This window comes from Schistocerca cancellata, chromosome 3 (assembly GCF_023864275.1).
Source record: "Schistocerca cancellata isolate TAMUIC-IGC-003103 chromosome 3, iqSchCanc2.1, whole genome shotgun sequence".
NCBI classification, from domain to species: Eukaryota; Metazoa; Arthropoda; class Insecta; order Orthoptera; family Acrididae; genus Schistocerca; species Schistocerca cancellata.
This window is the reverse complement of record NC_064628.1, coordinates 325734602-325750047: the sequence shown is the minus strand read 5'-3', so window position 1 is coordinate 325750047 and position 15446 is coordinate 325734602. Positions and strand designations below refer to the sequence as shown.

Below are 15446 nucleotides of genomic sequence, written 5' to 3'. Positions count from 1 at the left end.
CAGCTGCGAGTGTTACACTGTGGCTTACAGACACATTGATAAACCTCCTGTGATACACCTTATTTCACAGTATGATCATGGTCAGCTCCAAACACAATAGGTCCTTCCTGCCATTCTGTCTCTATGTTTACCCATCTTAATGCACAGACTTCACACAACCAACTGGCTCATACACACCACTTCACCTCCATGACTTATGTCCGTGGTAGTGGCTCTCGTTACTGCTGGGTACCAGTTCTACACCAGTACACGACTCCCAGTATGATCTTCTTGAGGGGCTGACTAATATTTCATCTTTTAAAAAGTAGGCTACACTTTGACCCATCTACAGAGTACAATATCACTCTAAAGGAGCACAGTGTCAAATCAGTACGAGGTTTCAGGGATTTGATTAAAATACGATCTTAGCCAAAAGAGTTATTACTTTCTGGCAATCAAAAATCATTTTCATTATCTCTTTAACAAAAGAGTTGGGAAAATCGATGTCTGCTGGTTGTGGCACCTCTTTTCTTAAATTTAGGAGTTGTTACATACTTTTTATGGTTCCTTAGTTACAGATAAGTAACTATAGTTAATGTTCATGCACAGTGACTAAGATTATGTAAGAGCAAGGAGAAATTAAATTGTAGATACATAATACAAACTACATCGTAGTGTGACGAGAATGTTTCTTCACAATTAATGTCTAAGTGATGGCACAATGTAGACTCTTTCATTAGCATTTGCATTCTCATTCACATTCACATCACATTCCTTCGCTACTTGGATACTAATTTCTGTTCATTGCTGAATTAAGGTAAGGGTATGTTGAAAACATAATTTGAAAGTAAAGTGTTGTTCAAAGTTGTGTGTATTATTTATGCAATTCATGTCACAGCTATATTTAAAAAATATTGTGAGACAAGTGGAGTATGTTAAAGATGAGGTCTTTGTGGGAGATTTTTTAGTCGGCTTCACTGACATTTAACCGTACTGTATATCTGAAAAGGTAATGTGCAATTTTCAACATTGCATCAAAGACATTGGATGATTTTCTTTGATAGGTGGCATGGTCAAATATTTTCAGTGATCTTATTCAAATCCCACAATCCAAAATCATGGAGAACTTTAGCTTGAAGTGAACTTGGTTTATGATAGGCATTAGAACATAAATTATGAAATATTACAATTTCAAACAGAAGAAAATTTTCTTGGTAAGTATTTATGAGCCAAAGATGTAGCACAAATGCATTCCAGTCTTATGTAGGATTTCATTGTGATCACTAAATAAAAGTAATCGTAATCTCCCACGACGTACGTCTAGGTGTGAGGGGTAAAATTTAAAAAATAAATTTTTATGTAGTTAGATGGTGGAGTATGCAAGGCATGTGGAAATGATTCTAATGGATCTGCTTTTGATTATCCATTTTTAAACTCTTTGTTCTCAGCTACTTTTTGGGAAAAATCATTGAATTTAGTGTCAGAGGATCTGAATACAACATCATCACTTTTCCAGCTTTCATCATCAAGGAGCTGAACATCACATGCCTTTCTAACTTCATTACTCTCATCTCTACTAATGTACATAATTGTCTTTTCTTTGTTCTTGGAACTTTTTTTTTTTCATTGTGCTTGGTTATTGTATTTTTTATGACAACATAAAGAACTTTACAAGCTTGCTTATCGTGTAGATCCTACTATCTACATCTGCCTACTGTCTGCAAACTACTGTGAAGTGCATGGCAGATGGTACTTCCCATTGTACCAGTTCATAAGACTTCTTCCTGTTCCATTCACATATGGGAAGCACAACTTTTTAAATGCCTCTGAGTGTGCTGTAATTAATCTAATTTCGGCCACATGATACCTACTGAAGCAGTACATGCACAGTTGTAGTCTATTCCTAGAGCTAACATTTAAAACTAGTTCTTAAAACTTTCTTAGTGGGTTTTCTCAGAATAGTTTCCATCTGTCTTCAAGTGCCTGCCAGTTCAGTTACTTCACCATCTCGGGACCCCGTCCCACAGGTTAAACAAACCCGTGACCTTTCATGCTCTCCTCCCCTATATCCACTCAGTATCCCTTGTTAGTCCTATTTGATATGGTTTCCACACACTTAAGCAGTATTCTAGGGTGGGTCACACAAGTGATTTGTAAGTAATCTCCTTTGTAGACCTATTGCATTTCCGGAGTATTTTAACAATAAACCAAAGCCTGCTACCTGTTTTAACTGGGACTGAACTGTGCGATCACTCCATTTCCTATCTGTACAAACTGTTACACCCAGGTATTTGTATGAGTTTGCTGACTCCAACTGTGGTTAATTGATGCTGTAATCATAGAATACAAAGTTTTATTTTTGTTTTGTGAATTCACAATTTTACATTTTTGAACATTTAAAACAAGTTGCTAACATTTGTACCATTTTAAAATCTTATTAACATGTAACTAAATGTTTGTGCAGCTTTTTTCATACCGTATTTCATTATAGATAAATTCATCATCTGTGAAAAGTCTGAGATTACTACTAATATGGTCTGTGCAGTAATTAATATAAAACATGAACAGCAAGGATACCAACACACTTCCCTGGAGCATAACTAAAGTTACTTCTACATCTGTTGATGCTCTCCAGCCAAGCTGCATCTTCTCTGTCAAAAATTCTTCAATCTTGTCATAAATTTTACTTGATAAACTATATAATCCTTCTTTCAATGAGTGTAAATGTGGTACTGAGTTAAACGCATTTTGAAAATAGAAATACACTGCATCTATCTGATTGTGTTGATATATGGTTGCCATGATGTCGTGTGGGAAATGTGCGAATTGAGTTTCACATCATTGATGGTTTTCAAAATTCTTGCTGGTTGACATGGAGGAGATCATTCCTTTAGAGATACATTATTACATGCAAGCTGAGAGTATGTTCTAAGATTATACAATAAATGGCTGACAAGGATAATGGATGGCAGTTTTTTGGATCTCTTCTGCTACCCTTCTTGTAGATGGATGTGACCTGTGCTTCCTTCCAACTACTGGATACGTTTTTTTTTGTTTGATAGGTCTGTGGTAGGGATTTAAAAAAAAAAGGTTAACTCAGCTGCAAGTTTGGTATACAATCCAACAGGGATTCCATTGGGCTCTAGGGCTTTCTTCAGTTTTTAGTAATGTCAGCAGTTTCTCAACATTACTGTCATTAATCCTGTATCATTCACCTTTGCAGTGATGTGAGACTTACAATGGGGCAATACCATCCCCCTGCCCCCAGATTTTCCTTTGTAAAGGAACATTTGCAAGTGGAGTCCAGCATTTGTACTTTTACTTTGCTGTCCCCAATTTCAGTTCCTCTCTTGTCCACAAGTGTCTGTACACTAATTTTGGTACCACTAAAAGCCTTTACATATGACCATAATTTATTTGGGATTTGTGAAAGATCTTTCAATAACATTCTGCTACAGTTGTCATTGAAGGCTTCATGCATCATTGCCTTCTTGACAGTTAAACATGCTTCATTTAGTATCTTCCCATCTCTAGCCCTATGTTTTGGGTTACATCTATTATTCAGTAGTCTCTTTTTCTTTAAAAGTTTCTTCATAGTGACTGTATACCATGGAGGGTCCTTCCCATCATGAACTGTTCTACAAGGCACATATCTATCAAATATGTAGTCAACTAGTCTTCTAAACCTGCACCATAGTTCTTCTACATGCTCCTCTCCAGAGTTAAAGGCTTAGAGCTCCTCATTGAGATAGGGCACTGCTGCTATTTTCTCTAGTTCACTGAAAATATAAGTTGTTCTACATGTTTTAGTTCCCTTTTTACTATGGTAATCATTATTGCTACAACTGCCTCATTGTCAATGATACCAGTTTCCATGTGGAGATCATCAAAGAGATCAGATCTGTTTGCTGCCATTAGATTCAGTAGGTTTCCATTGTGAGTTGGCTTCCAAACAATCTGTTCTAGGTAGTCCTCTGAGTGCATTCAATAATGTTTCATTACAAAACTGTAATTTTTCCAAATGATTGACAGATTGTTGAAGTCATCTCCAGTGATTGCAGGATGTGTGGGGAACTTTTAGTGAGTATAGGTTTTGTGAAAAGTTTTCAGTGACATCTGAAGGCGAGTCCATTGGTTGATAGAAAGATCCAATTGTAAGTTTATGCACACCTTTGATATCAAAACTTCCCTAAGCAGTCTTGCATGCAATTTCAGTTTCTACATCAGTGGATTTGAGTATCTAGTCTACTGCAACAAATGTTCCACCATGTCCATTATAATTATCCGGGCTGTTATGCCGTGGTCGGTTGATGAATGCTGTGGTGATTCCCAACGTTTCGTCTCCGACTGCGGGAGACATCTTCAAGGGGGTCCGTAGCTTGATGGAAGGTCCAACACACACACTGGCTCGCTACTGACTGCCGCTAAATTCCGTGTCCGCGCGCCCCCGCGCTGCGGCGTGACGTCACGTGTTTTGAAAACGTCAGTGCAATTGGCCGCTGTCCGTCGCCGTCGATCGCCGTTGCCATCACCCAGTAGTGGACGAGTGGTACACATCTTCTTTAACACCGGCATCCATATACCGTTTAATTTGACGCCCTCCTCCTTTCGGTTGAAATTATTTGGGTGTTTAGCGATTTCGATCGCCTCCCTGTAGAGCCTTTCGTAATATCCGCTCGTGGCCGCTAGTACTTGCGTCTCCTCGAAACGAATATTGTGGTTCCCTGGCTGGAAAGCATGCTCTGCAACAGCTGATCGTTCCGCTTCTCCTCTTCTACAATTTCCCTTGTGCTCTTCCAAACGTTTAGAAACAGTTCTTTTAGTGGTACCCACATAAACATTACCACAGCTGCATGGGATCCTATACACTCCAGATTTTTCCAATGGTTTGCGAGCGTCCTTGGCAGGCCTAAGGTATTCCTGTATCTTCCTGGTGGGCTTGTAAATTACGGCAATATTCCGCTTCGTCAAGATCCTCCCTATTCTTTCCGTTACGTTTTTAACAAACGGCAGGAAAACCTTAGATTTTGCAGTAGCCTGTACGTCAGTATGATTTCTGCGTGGCTGCCTCAACGCACGTTTTATTTCGGCGGACGAATATCCGTTCTTCGTTAGTGCATTGTGGAGATGTTCCATCTCAGCGTCGAGCAACTCAGGTTCACAAATATTTCTAGCTCTGTCCGCTAACGTCTTGATAACACCCCGCTTCTGTTGTGGGTGGTGGTTCGAATCCCGGTGCAAATAACGGTCCGTGTGCGTGGGTTTGCGGTACACTGAGTGACCCAAACTACCATTTTCGTTTCTAAACACAAGCACATCGAGGAAATGTAGTTTGCCGTCTGCCTCTTCCTCCATTGTAAACTGAATTCTTGAGTTTATACTGTTCACAGATGTTCGCGGAACCGGCTTAGTTCCTCCCTACCATGTCTCCACAACACAAACGTGTCATCCACGTATCGGAACCATGCATTTGGTTTCTTGCTGGCAGTACCTAAGGCCTGTTCTTCGAATTTCTCCATAAAGAAGTTTGCAATTACGGGACTTAGGGGGCTTCCCATAGCCACGCCATCCGTTTGCTCATAAAACTGTTCATTCCACTTGAAGTATGTGGTCGTCAAACAACACTTAAACAGCTCTAAAATATCGGCAGGAAAAATTCGATCCAGCTGTTCCAATACATCATTAAGTGGAACCATGGTAAACAGCGATACCACATCAAAGCTGACCAATATGTCTTCCGGCTGGACCACTATGCCATTCAATCTGCTAATGAAATGTGTCGAATTCTTTATATAAGAGTCCGAACGGCCCACATGTGGTTTTAACAGCGTAGTCAAAAACTTGGCTAACGAGTAGGTGGGCGAACCAATGGCACTTAGTATCGGTCTTAACGGAACATTTTCTTTATGAATTTTGGGCAATCCATAAAGCCTCGGTGGTAGCGCAACCGAATTGCAGAGACCTTTCTGTACCCTCTCTTCAATGGAGGACTTTTTTATTAACCGCGACACAGTTCTGAGAACGTTGTTAGTGGGGTCCTTATTCAGCTTCCTATATGCTTGCGGATCCAGTAGATCCGTAATTTTTCTCTGATAGTCGGCCACATCCATAACCACCGTTGCGCTTCCTTTGTCAGCTGGGAGAACCAAAATACTATCGTCGTCATTCAGGAGTTTTAAAGCTCTTCTCTCACCCACAGTTATATTACTTTTCGGCGGTTTTGCATTGGCTAATATTCTCACTGTTTCTATACGGATTTCTTCAGCTGTTACAGAATCTACACTGCGAATTCCTGCTTCTACATTGGCTATAATTTCTTCCGTGGGCACAAAACGCGGACTAACAGCAAAATTTCCTCCCTTGGCAAGCACAGATGTCTCATCGTCAGATAACGAACGTTATATAACTGTGGGTGAGAGAAGAGCTTTAAAACTCCTGAATGACGACGATAGTATTTTGGTTCTCCCAGCTGACAAAGGAAGCGCAACGGTGGTTATGGATGTGGCCGACTATCAGAGAAAAATTACGGATCTACTGGATCCGCAAGCATATAGGAAGCTGAATAAGGACCCCACTAACAACGTTCTCAGAACTGTGTCGCGGTTAATAAAAAAGTCCTCCATTGAAGAGAGGGTACAGAAAGGTCTCTGCAATTCGGTTGCGCTACCACCGAGGCTTTATGGATTGCCCAAAATTCATAAAGAAAATGTTCCGTTAAGACCGATACTAAGTGCCATTGGTTCGCCCACCTACTCGTTAGCCAAGTTTTTGACTACGCTGTTAAAACCACATGTGGGCCGTTCGGACTCTTATATAAAGAATTCGACACATTTCATTAGCAGATTGAATGGCATAGTGGTCCAGCCGGAAGACATATTGGTCAGCTTTGATGTGGTATCGCTGTTTACCATGGTTCCACTTAATGATGTATTGGAACAGCTGGATCGAATTTTTCCTGCCGATATTTTAGAGCTGTTTAAGTGTTGTTTGACGACCACATACTTCAAGTGGAATGAACAGTTTTATGAGCAAACGGATGGCGTGGCTATGGGAAGCCCCCTAAGTCCCGTAATTGCAAACTTCTTTATGGAGAAATTCGAAGAACAGGCCTTAGGTACTGCCAGCAAGAAACCAAATGCATGGTTCCGATACGTGGATGACACGTTTGTGTTGTGGAGACATGGTAGGGAGGAACTAAGCCGGTTCCGCGAACATCTGTGAACAGTATAAACTCAAGAATTCAGTTTACAATGGAGGAGGAGGCAGACGGCAAACTACATTTCCTCGATGTGCTTGTGTTTAGAAACGAAAATGGTAGTTTGGGTCACTCAGTGTACCGCAAACCCACGCACACGGACCGTTATTTGCACCGGGATTCGAACCACCACCCACAACAGAAGCGGGGTGTTATCAAGACGTTAGCGGACAGAGCTAGAAGTATTTGTGAACCTGAGTTGCTCGACGCTGAGATGGAACATCTCCACAATGCACTAACGAAGAACGGATATTCGTCCGCCGAAATAAAACGTGCGTTGAGGCAGCCACGCAGAAATCATACTGACGTACAGGCTACTGCAAAATCTAAGGTTTTCCTGCCGTTTGTTAAAAACGTAACGGAAAGAATAGGGAGGATCTTGACGAAGCGGAATATTACCGTAATTTACAAGCCCACCAGGAAGATACAGGAATACCTTAGGCCTGCCAAGGACGCTCGCAAACCATTGGAAAAATCTGGAGTGTATAGGATCCCATGCAGCTGTGGTAATGTTTATGTGGGTACCACTAAAAGAACTGTTTCTAAACGTTTGGAAGAGCACAAGGGAAATTGTAGAAGAGGAGAAGCGGAACGATCAGCTGTTGCAGAGCATGCTTTCCAGCCAGGGAACCACAATATTCGTTTCGAGGAGACGCAAGTACTAGCGGCCACGAGCGGATATTACGAAAGGCTCTACAGGGAGGCGATCGAAATCGCTAAACACCCAAATAATTTCAACCGAAAGGAGGAGGGCGTCAAATTAAACGGTATATGGATGCCGGTGTTAAAGAAGATGTGTACCACTCGTCCACTACTGGGTGATGGCAACGGCGATCGACGGCGACGGACAGCGGCCAATTGCACTGACGTTTTCAAAACACGTGACGTCACGCCGCAGCGCGGGGGCGCGCGGACACGGAATTTAGCGGCAGTCAGTAGCGAGCCAGTGTGTGTGTTGGACCTTCCATCAAGCTACGGACCCCCTTGAAGATGTCTCCCGCAGTCGGAGACGAAACGTTGGGAATCACCACAGCATTCATCAACCGACCACGGCATAACAGCCCGGATAATTATAATGGACATGATATTTCCGGCCGTGAAAGTTTACATTTTAGTAAATGTTCCATCACCATTTATCATCTGTCGTTTCAATGTATGCTTAAAATTTTCCCTAAATGTCTCATTGCTATAAATTTTTGATTTTATCCAAATTTCTTTACCTAGTGTTGTGTGACCTCTACAGCTTTTTAGAAATGCTTCAAATTCTACACAGTGTTGTGAATGCTTTGGCATTTAATCACTAGGATTTTAATACTCACTTACAGAGAGCATTTCCTTGGATCATATACTGACATGTCCCAGTCTCCTACAGTAATCATCTGGACTGGATGGAGATTTTCCTAATCTATACAGCTCCTTATGTGCATCCCACACCATCTGCCACCTGGGTAGTCAAAGAACCTTCGCATTCTCTAGTTCAATTCTTCCACTCTACTCAGAACCAGAGGGGAATGATCATTTATGTGGACAGTTCTGCAAATTGTGAGCTTTATTAATACTCTAATTGCAAGGCTTTATTTATTTTTATTTTATTTTTTTTTTTTTTTTCTGCCAGTCGCTAGACTGAACTATGTATGACCTTGGATCCCAGAAGACATGTATCGTTTGTTCCAACATGCACCTTGCTCTCTAAACAGGTAACAGAACAGCCTCATCGACAAGCTGAATGAGGCTCCCAGGTATACACTCTGAGTGCACTTGGTGTTCCTTCCCGTTCCTTGCTGCTATTTCATAAGGGGCTCCATTATTTGTAATACATCTGAACTGCTGACAATGACACCTGCACTTTTGCATTTGCCTCCTCTTAATGCAGGACACAGCAGGTTTCCCAACAGATGAAGTAAGTACTGATTAGAGCTAGTCCTCTTTATTAAATAAAACTCTCCCATCCTGACGCACAATGCTTTGATCTCAGATGTAGACTAACCTTCCTCCCAGCTTCTGCAGTAATTGTGCCTGACCCAGTGCATAAGAAAACAAAAATCATAGTGTTGTAAGAATATTTTAAGGAAATTATTAAATTAATCTGTTGTGTATCCTTGGTTAACTTCTTCACATTCTTTGATTGGTATATTCTCTCAGAATAGTTTGACTGAGTCAGCATTTGTGATTCTGTGAAACAATACTTTTTCATTCTTGGCTAAAACCAATTGATGGGAATGATTTGATGTCATAGTCAGACAGATTATTGTGAATTGTGTTTTATTCATCTCATGATGTACACTTGCAATCCATTTTGTTTGCATACAGGAGACATGTCAAAAAGTTTTAATACAGTTACAATGATTTTTACATTTATGAATAATAGCACTATAATGAGTAATAACACTATAAGGATATTTCTTGGAATATGTAACACATTTTATCCAGCTCAAATTTCCAGTTTGTCCTGCTTGAATTCATCTACTGAGTAATAACACGTCATTGTCAGTACCTCATATAGCTTTATTTTAAGTGGACCTATGTTCATCTGCATCAGCTTGTTCTCTTTTAATTTATTACAAATTTTCATTCCCATGTATTGAGGTCACTGTGCATACAGTCTGAGGTGGTGAGTGGGGAGCATACAATTTTCTTTGTTTCTAGTATCATGTGAATGGACAAGATGGTGTCCCTCAAATAATTCATGTCTGTTGTACAAAAATATAGTAATCTCATATATGTATAAGGATGGCAGAGTTAATATTTTAAGTTTTCTAAATAATGGTCAACATAGTTCTTTGTGATTTGCAGTGCACATATTTCAAATGATTTTTTTCTGTATTTTTAGTATCCACGCTTTGTTTGTCAAGTTACCCCAAATTTATCATAGGGCTCACACCTGTTTCATGAAAGACATTTGGATTTAGAAATAACTGTACTATATTCTTGTACTCTTTTTTTTGGAAATGTGGGGGAAAATAAACTGATGCTGAACATCAGAAATTCTAGGTGGCTGTGATCAGAAATATCAAGACAAAATCAGTGTTAAAATAACCATGTACAGTAACTTTCCATTTATTTTTCTTAAGCCTTACTAGCATTATTCCTAATTTCCTGATGAAACTATCACTCAGGTTTAATGTTCCCCATCTGAAGTAAGCTTTATACCTGTGGTAACATTTGTTATCGTGATCCTGTGTTTCTGTTGTTGAGATATAACTCTGCCCATATAAAGGAAATGCCTTTAATGCCATGAAATTTTAATTTCTTCAGCAAGTAATTTCGCAGTGAAGCAGAACACTCACCAAATATCAGAAGAGTAGAGTCATCAACAGGCTCACAAAAATGAATGAAACTGTGCTAGCATGTGGTTGTCAGTAAAAGGAGACGTGTCTGTAATTAGACATTACTAGCTTATTTCCTCCTTTTATTAAGTGAGCATTATCAAACCAGCCCAAGATCTTTTGTCCATCAGTGGATCTTTCAACTGCACCATTACATAGTACTGTTTGCACCTTGCAGGCAGCACATTTACATGAACAGGTGTCATTACATCCTATGGCATGCCGTTTGAGACTATAAAACTGCTGTTGATTCTTGACATCAGAATCTGTATGTCTGTTTGTCCACCTTACATTCTTTCTTTTGTCCATCTTAGATTCTTTCCTTCTTCCTGTGCTGAACTAAACTGTATTTCTTTCTCCCATTCTTTCTGATTTTCTTCTTCAGCAAGACTGTTGTCAGTATTTTCGCACAGCTTCATTCAAAAATTCAAATCTGGCTAGTTGTCTGGAATCTGTTATTTGTCTCACACAATATGTTGCGTTCTCCTTTTTCAGCTTTATTGCATACTTTTATTTAGCACATTGTCATGGGAGATCTAATTACTGAATAGTGTCTTTTGTGACTAATCCAGCATAACAGTGCCTCTGGAACCTCGTTTCTGTCCCCGGTTTCAATAGAGAATTCATGATAACCTGTGTTGCTTTATATTCTTTCAGAAACAGTGTAAGCCTACTTCCTTTTACTCCATTTCTAGCTGCCTTTGTTCACTTGTAATGTTCTTGGTTCTGCTATGTAGATGTAACATTAAGGTAATAATTACCTATTAAAATACTTCTGTTTGAATATATTGCATTAATTACTTACTTCTTTTACTTTATTTTTTTGTTCTTTGTTTAATTGTATGTTTGCTTTTTTACACTGATACACTGACCGGCATGAGAAATGCAACCGCCAGTAAATGATGTGTAATTATCTGTTTATTCAAAATGAAGCACTTCAACTAATTTTTTGAGACAGGATATGTTATTGGCATTGCTTTGCAAGTAAACAGTGAAGTTTATTGCACTAGCCTCAATTGTTGTTTCCCACGCAGCCTGGAAAACGCATCACTGAATGTGAGCGAATAATGTTTTCCCACTCGTGTAGCGCTTGTTACCCTGCGTTGTTCCCCTGTCAATCATACGTGTTTGTAGGATTTTTATGTGATTGTTGTAATAAACTTTCTGGAGTAAACACGTCATTTAGCCCTGAAAAAGCTGCGAAAGTTTTTGCTTTGGTGGAAGGTGGTTGCAGCATTCACTGCATTGCAGAAGTGTTAAGAACTAAATCTTCCACGATTTCCAGAATCACACGAAGGTACAGGGAAACTGGAGGCTTTGCAAGGAGGCCAGGAACAGGCCCGAAAAAAGCTACATCAGAGAGAGATGAATGGTTCTTACAACTTTTAAGTTCTCTGTAATCATTACATCACCACATTGAAGCACGAAATCGACTCCACCAGGTTCGAGGGAGATAACCATTCGAAGAACACTGGAAGAAGCCAATCTTCAGTCCAGAAGACCTGCTACAGGTCAGGATCTCACCAGAGAGCATTTCACAACTCGACTACATTTTGCAAGGGAACATCTTGGCTGGACAGTACAACAATGGGATCACATATCATTCACCAGCGAGTCACAGTTTGGTCCCGGATCACCTGACAGAAGAGGAAAGGTATTCCCTTTCCACATTCTCTTCCAGGAGGCCTCTTCAGGGTGGTTCTGTGATGATGTGGGCAGGAGTCAATACAGCTGCAAAGACGGATTTGGCCTTCGTGGAGCATGGAAGCCTTACTGCACACCGGTATGTGGAGGAAATCCTTCTGGAGCATTTTGCTCCATTTATTGGTGGTGATTTTACACTAATGCACAACAACACATGTCCACATGTTAGGAGAATTGTGCAAGAGTTCTTGGATGAAACGAGGGATTCATGCTATGGGTGACCTGCTGAAAGCCCTGATTTGAATCCTGTTGAGCACATTTGGGACTGGCTTGGGAGAAGAGCCTGTCAGCAATATCCAGAGACCCTACAGGACCTACAAAACAGCCACCTTGAGGGATGTGATATGATCCATCAACAGCACATTACCACATTAATCAGGAGCATACCTGAAGGACTGAATGTCCTTATTGGTGCAAGAGGTGGTAATACATGCTTTTGAAGATGTGAACAGAGGTCTCTAAGATCATCTCCAGGGTCTGTGAAGTAAAGTGTGAATAATGTCAAAACAGACATGTATTACCTTTATGAGCTTACTCAAAATTTCCTTGTAGTGTGCATGTCTGGCTTAGTTTGTTAAATTTGTTTATAATCGTCTTTCCTTATCCATTGTTGGATACTTAGATGGGAGCACCGCACAATATTCCATCATAAGATAGTGGATTAGTGTCATAAAAGTGTCATAAATTTAAAATAAATTTCAATTTTGTAAGAAATTGAAGTGTTGCATTTTTCATGCCGGTCATTGTACATCAGGTTTCACTGCTGTATCTCACGGAACACTTCTGTCGATTTTACTTGTAATATTTTTGCGTGCATAAAACCATTGTATTCTATCTTTTTGGCTTAGTAATAATCAGAATGAAAACAGTTGCATTATTTGTATGGTTTATGCAAATCACAAGAATTGTTTGGAAACAATATGCAATACTCTAAAATAAGGAAAATTTCTTTTTGCAGCTGTTCACATCTCCTGAAAAATATTGTTGCAGGTAATGGCTTCTTACAGGATAAACAACAGAAGGTTTTCTTTCTGAAATCTCATCTTCCGGCGCGGCTTTTCCAGACACTTATCGGGTCAGAGCGTGTTTCTGCACAGTCTGTTGTAGAAGAAATTTTCCAAGGGAGGTCAACTTCTGAAGCTCTTAACTATACGCCAATAATTGTTCCTAATCATGTTCAAGATTATTATCATGCATGTGACAGTGCAGAGCGAGAAATGTTGTGCCAGTCCCTACTACTTACAATGACATTTATGGATGTGGCAATACATCAAAATGAAAGAAGTTTAGCAGCTGTTACTACTCGTAGAATCTCAGTTTAATATTATTTGTCCTGATTTTTTACATTTTTGCATTCAGTTGGTGTATGAAGACCTTGTTAAAGCAGATTTGTGTATAGACTGTCCTGGTATTTAGTATTTTTTGTCTCAGATTGTCTAGTGAAAATTATAATTGCAAAATTATGCAACAGAAACATTTTGCACTGAAACTTATTATTAACTGCCATGTAAAACACACATTGTGTGTCATTGGAAGAATATATAAAAATTGGTGTAGTCCTCGACATTATGTGCTGTGTGTCATATGCGTATAGACAAAGGAAAATGGACAGTTTGTTGATAAATGTAATTAAACAATACTCCTTTGGTAATACAGGAAATTATTTCAAAGTGAACTTACTGTAGTTAGTGACAGTGTTAAGGGCCTGTGGCAGTGCAACTCACGAGAATGTTGCATTGTCAACTCGGCTGAAAGCGCACAGCAGCTATGTTACCTTCCTGCACCTTGGCAGTGTCACAGACCAGATCATCTAAATCTGTCTCATGTTTGAAGAAAAGGTCCCTTGCCTGTTTGTGAAACACTTGGCGGCTTCTAGGTGTTTCAGACATTGTGAGAAAACACACAGAAATCAGTCATTCATAGTTTCCTCCACATAAAATGCGATAGAATGCTCAAATATGATGGAAGTTTACACAGTACAGAATGCTGAAATAGACTGAATGCTGATTGGCAGGGTGTGCAACTGTCTACTATGCATTCCCGGCCCAGAGACCATAAACATTGTCACAGACTATAGTAGTCAATAATGATATTATCTTTGTAAGAATATTATTAAAATAATAAAGATACTTTATTTAAAAAGGAAAATTGACAGGCTGAAGCAGTATATAGTATATAGTGAGAAGTTCTGTGGGAGGAAGAACAGGACTTCTTGTCCGGTCAGTACAGGGTTAGCAACACAGAATCAAATAGAGGTGTGTGTAATGAATAAGAAATTAGGAATGTGGATAAGCTATTATGAACTGAATAGTGATCGCATTATCATAACCAAGATAGGTACAAAGCCAACACCCACCACAAAGCAATAAAAGTTTATTTGTCCACTAACTCCAAAGATGATGAATGGGTTAAAAGAATATTTGATGAGATAATGAGAATTATTCAGATAGTTAAGAGGGATGAAAATATTACTGTGATGGGTGACTGGAATTCAGTAGTAGGAAAAATAGTAGGAGAACATGAGTTGAGTGAAAGAGCTAGCTGCTTGGTAGAATTTTGCACAGAACATAATTTAATCACAATAAGCACTTGGTTTGAGAATCATGAAAGAAGGTTGTACACATGGAAGAGACCTGGCTGCTCTGGAAGGTTTCAGATTGATTATGTAATTTTAAAACAAAGTTTGAAACCAGATTTTTAACTGTAAGACATTTCCTAGTGTAGTTGTGGACTTTGCCCATAATTTATTGGTCATAAACAGTAGATTAAAATGAGAAATTGCAAAAAGTAGGAAATAAAACAGATGGGGCCTGTGTAAACTGAAGGAATCAGAGGTTGTTGAGAGTTTCAGAGGAAGCCTTGGGCAACATACTGAAACAGGGGAAATGAACCAATAGATGACAAATAGGTAGCTTTGAGACACGAAATAGGGAAGGCAGCAGAGTATCACATAAGTTGTTTGGTTCATTGATTTGGAGAGTAAAAGGACCAAACTACAAAGATGTCAGTCCCTTTCCCATAAGTCAAAAGACAAGGTCCATTATAAGTCTCTGGATAACATGGGAGATGTTGATTTTACATGGCAAAAAGAGAAACTACAAAAATGAAGCAGGCAAAAGGGAGTACAGAAGCCTAAAATGGTGATAATGCAAAATGGCTCTGCAGGAATGGTTACAGGACAA

At 39.6% G+C, this 15446-nt stretch overlaps 1 protein-coding gene across 2 annotated transcripts in view; it reads left to right on the top strand.

Annotated features, from left to right (window-relative positions):
• The window catches only part of LOC126175018 (transcription elongation factor, mitochondrial), a 92784-nt gene extending 78414 nt beyond the window's left edge, over positions 1 to 14370 (top strand). Inside the window, exon 6 of one of the 2 annotated variants that reach the window (XM_049921509.1) lies at positions 13255 to 14370. In XM_049921509.1, coding sequence (XP_049777466.1) covers positions 13255 to 13586 — 332 coding nt within the window. In that variant the 3' untranslated portion in view covers positions 13587 to 14370. The remainder of the gene's footprint in view (positions 1 to 13254) is intronic. The other variant, XM_049921508.1, reaches the window with a different exon arrangement.
• Positions 14371 to 15446: the final 1076 nt, after the last annotated feature.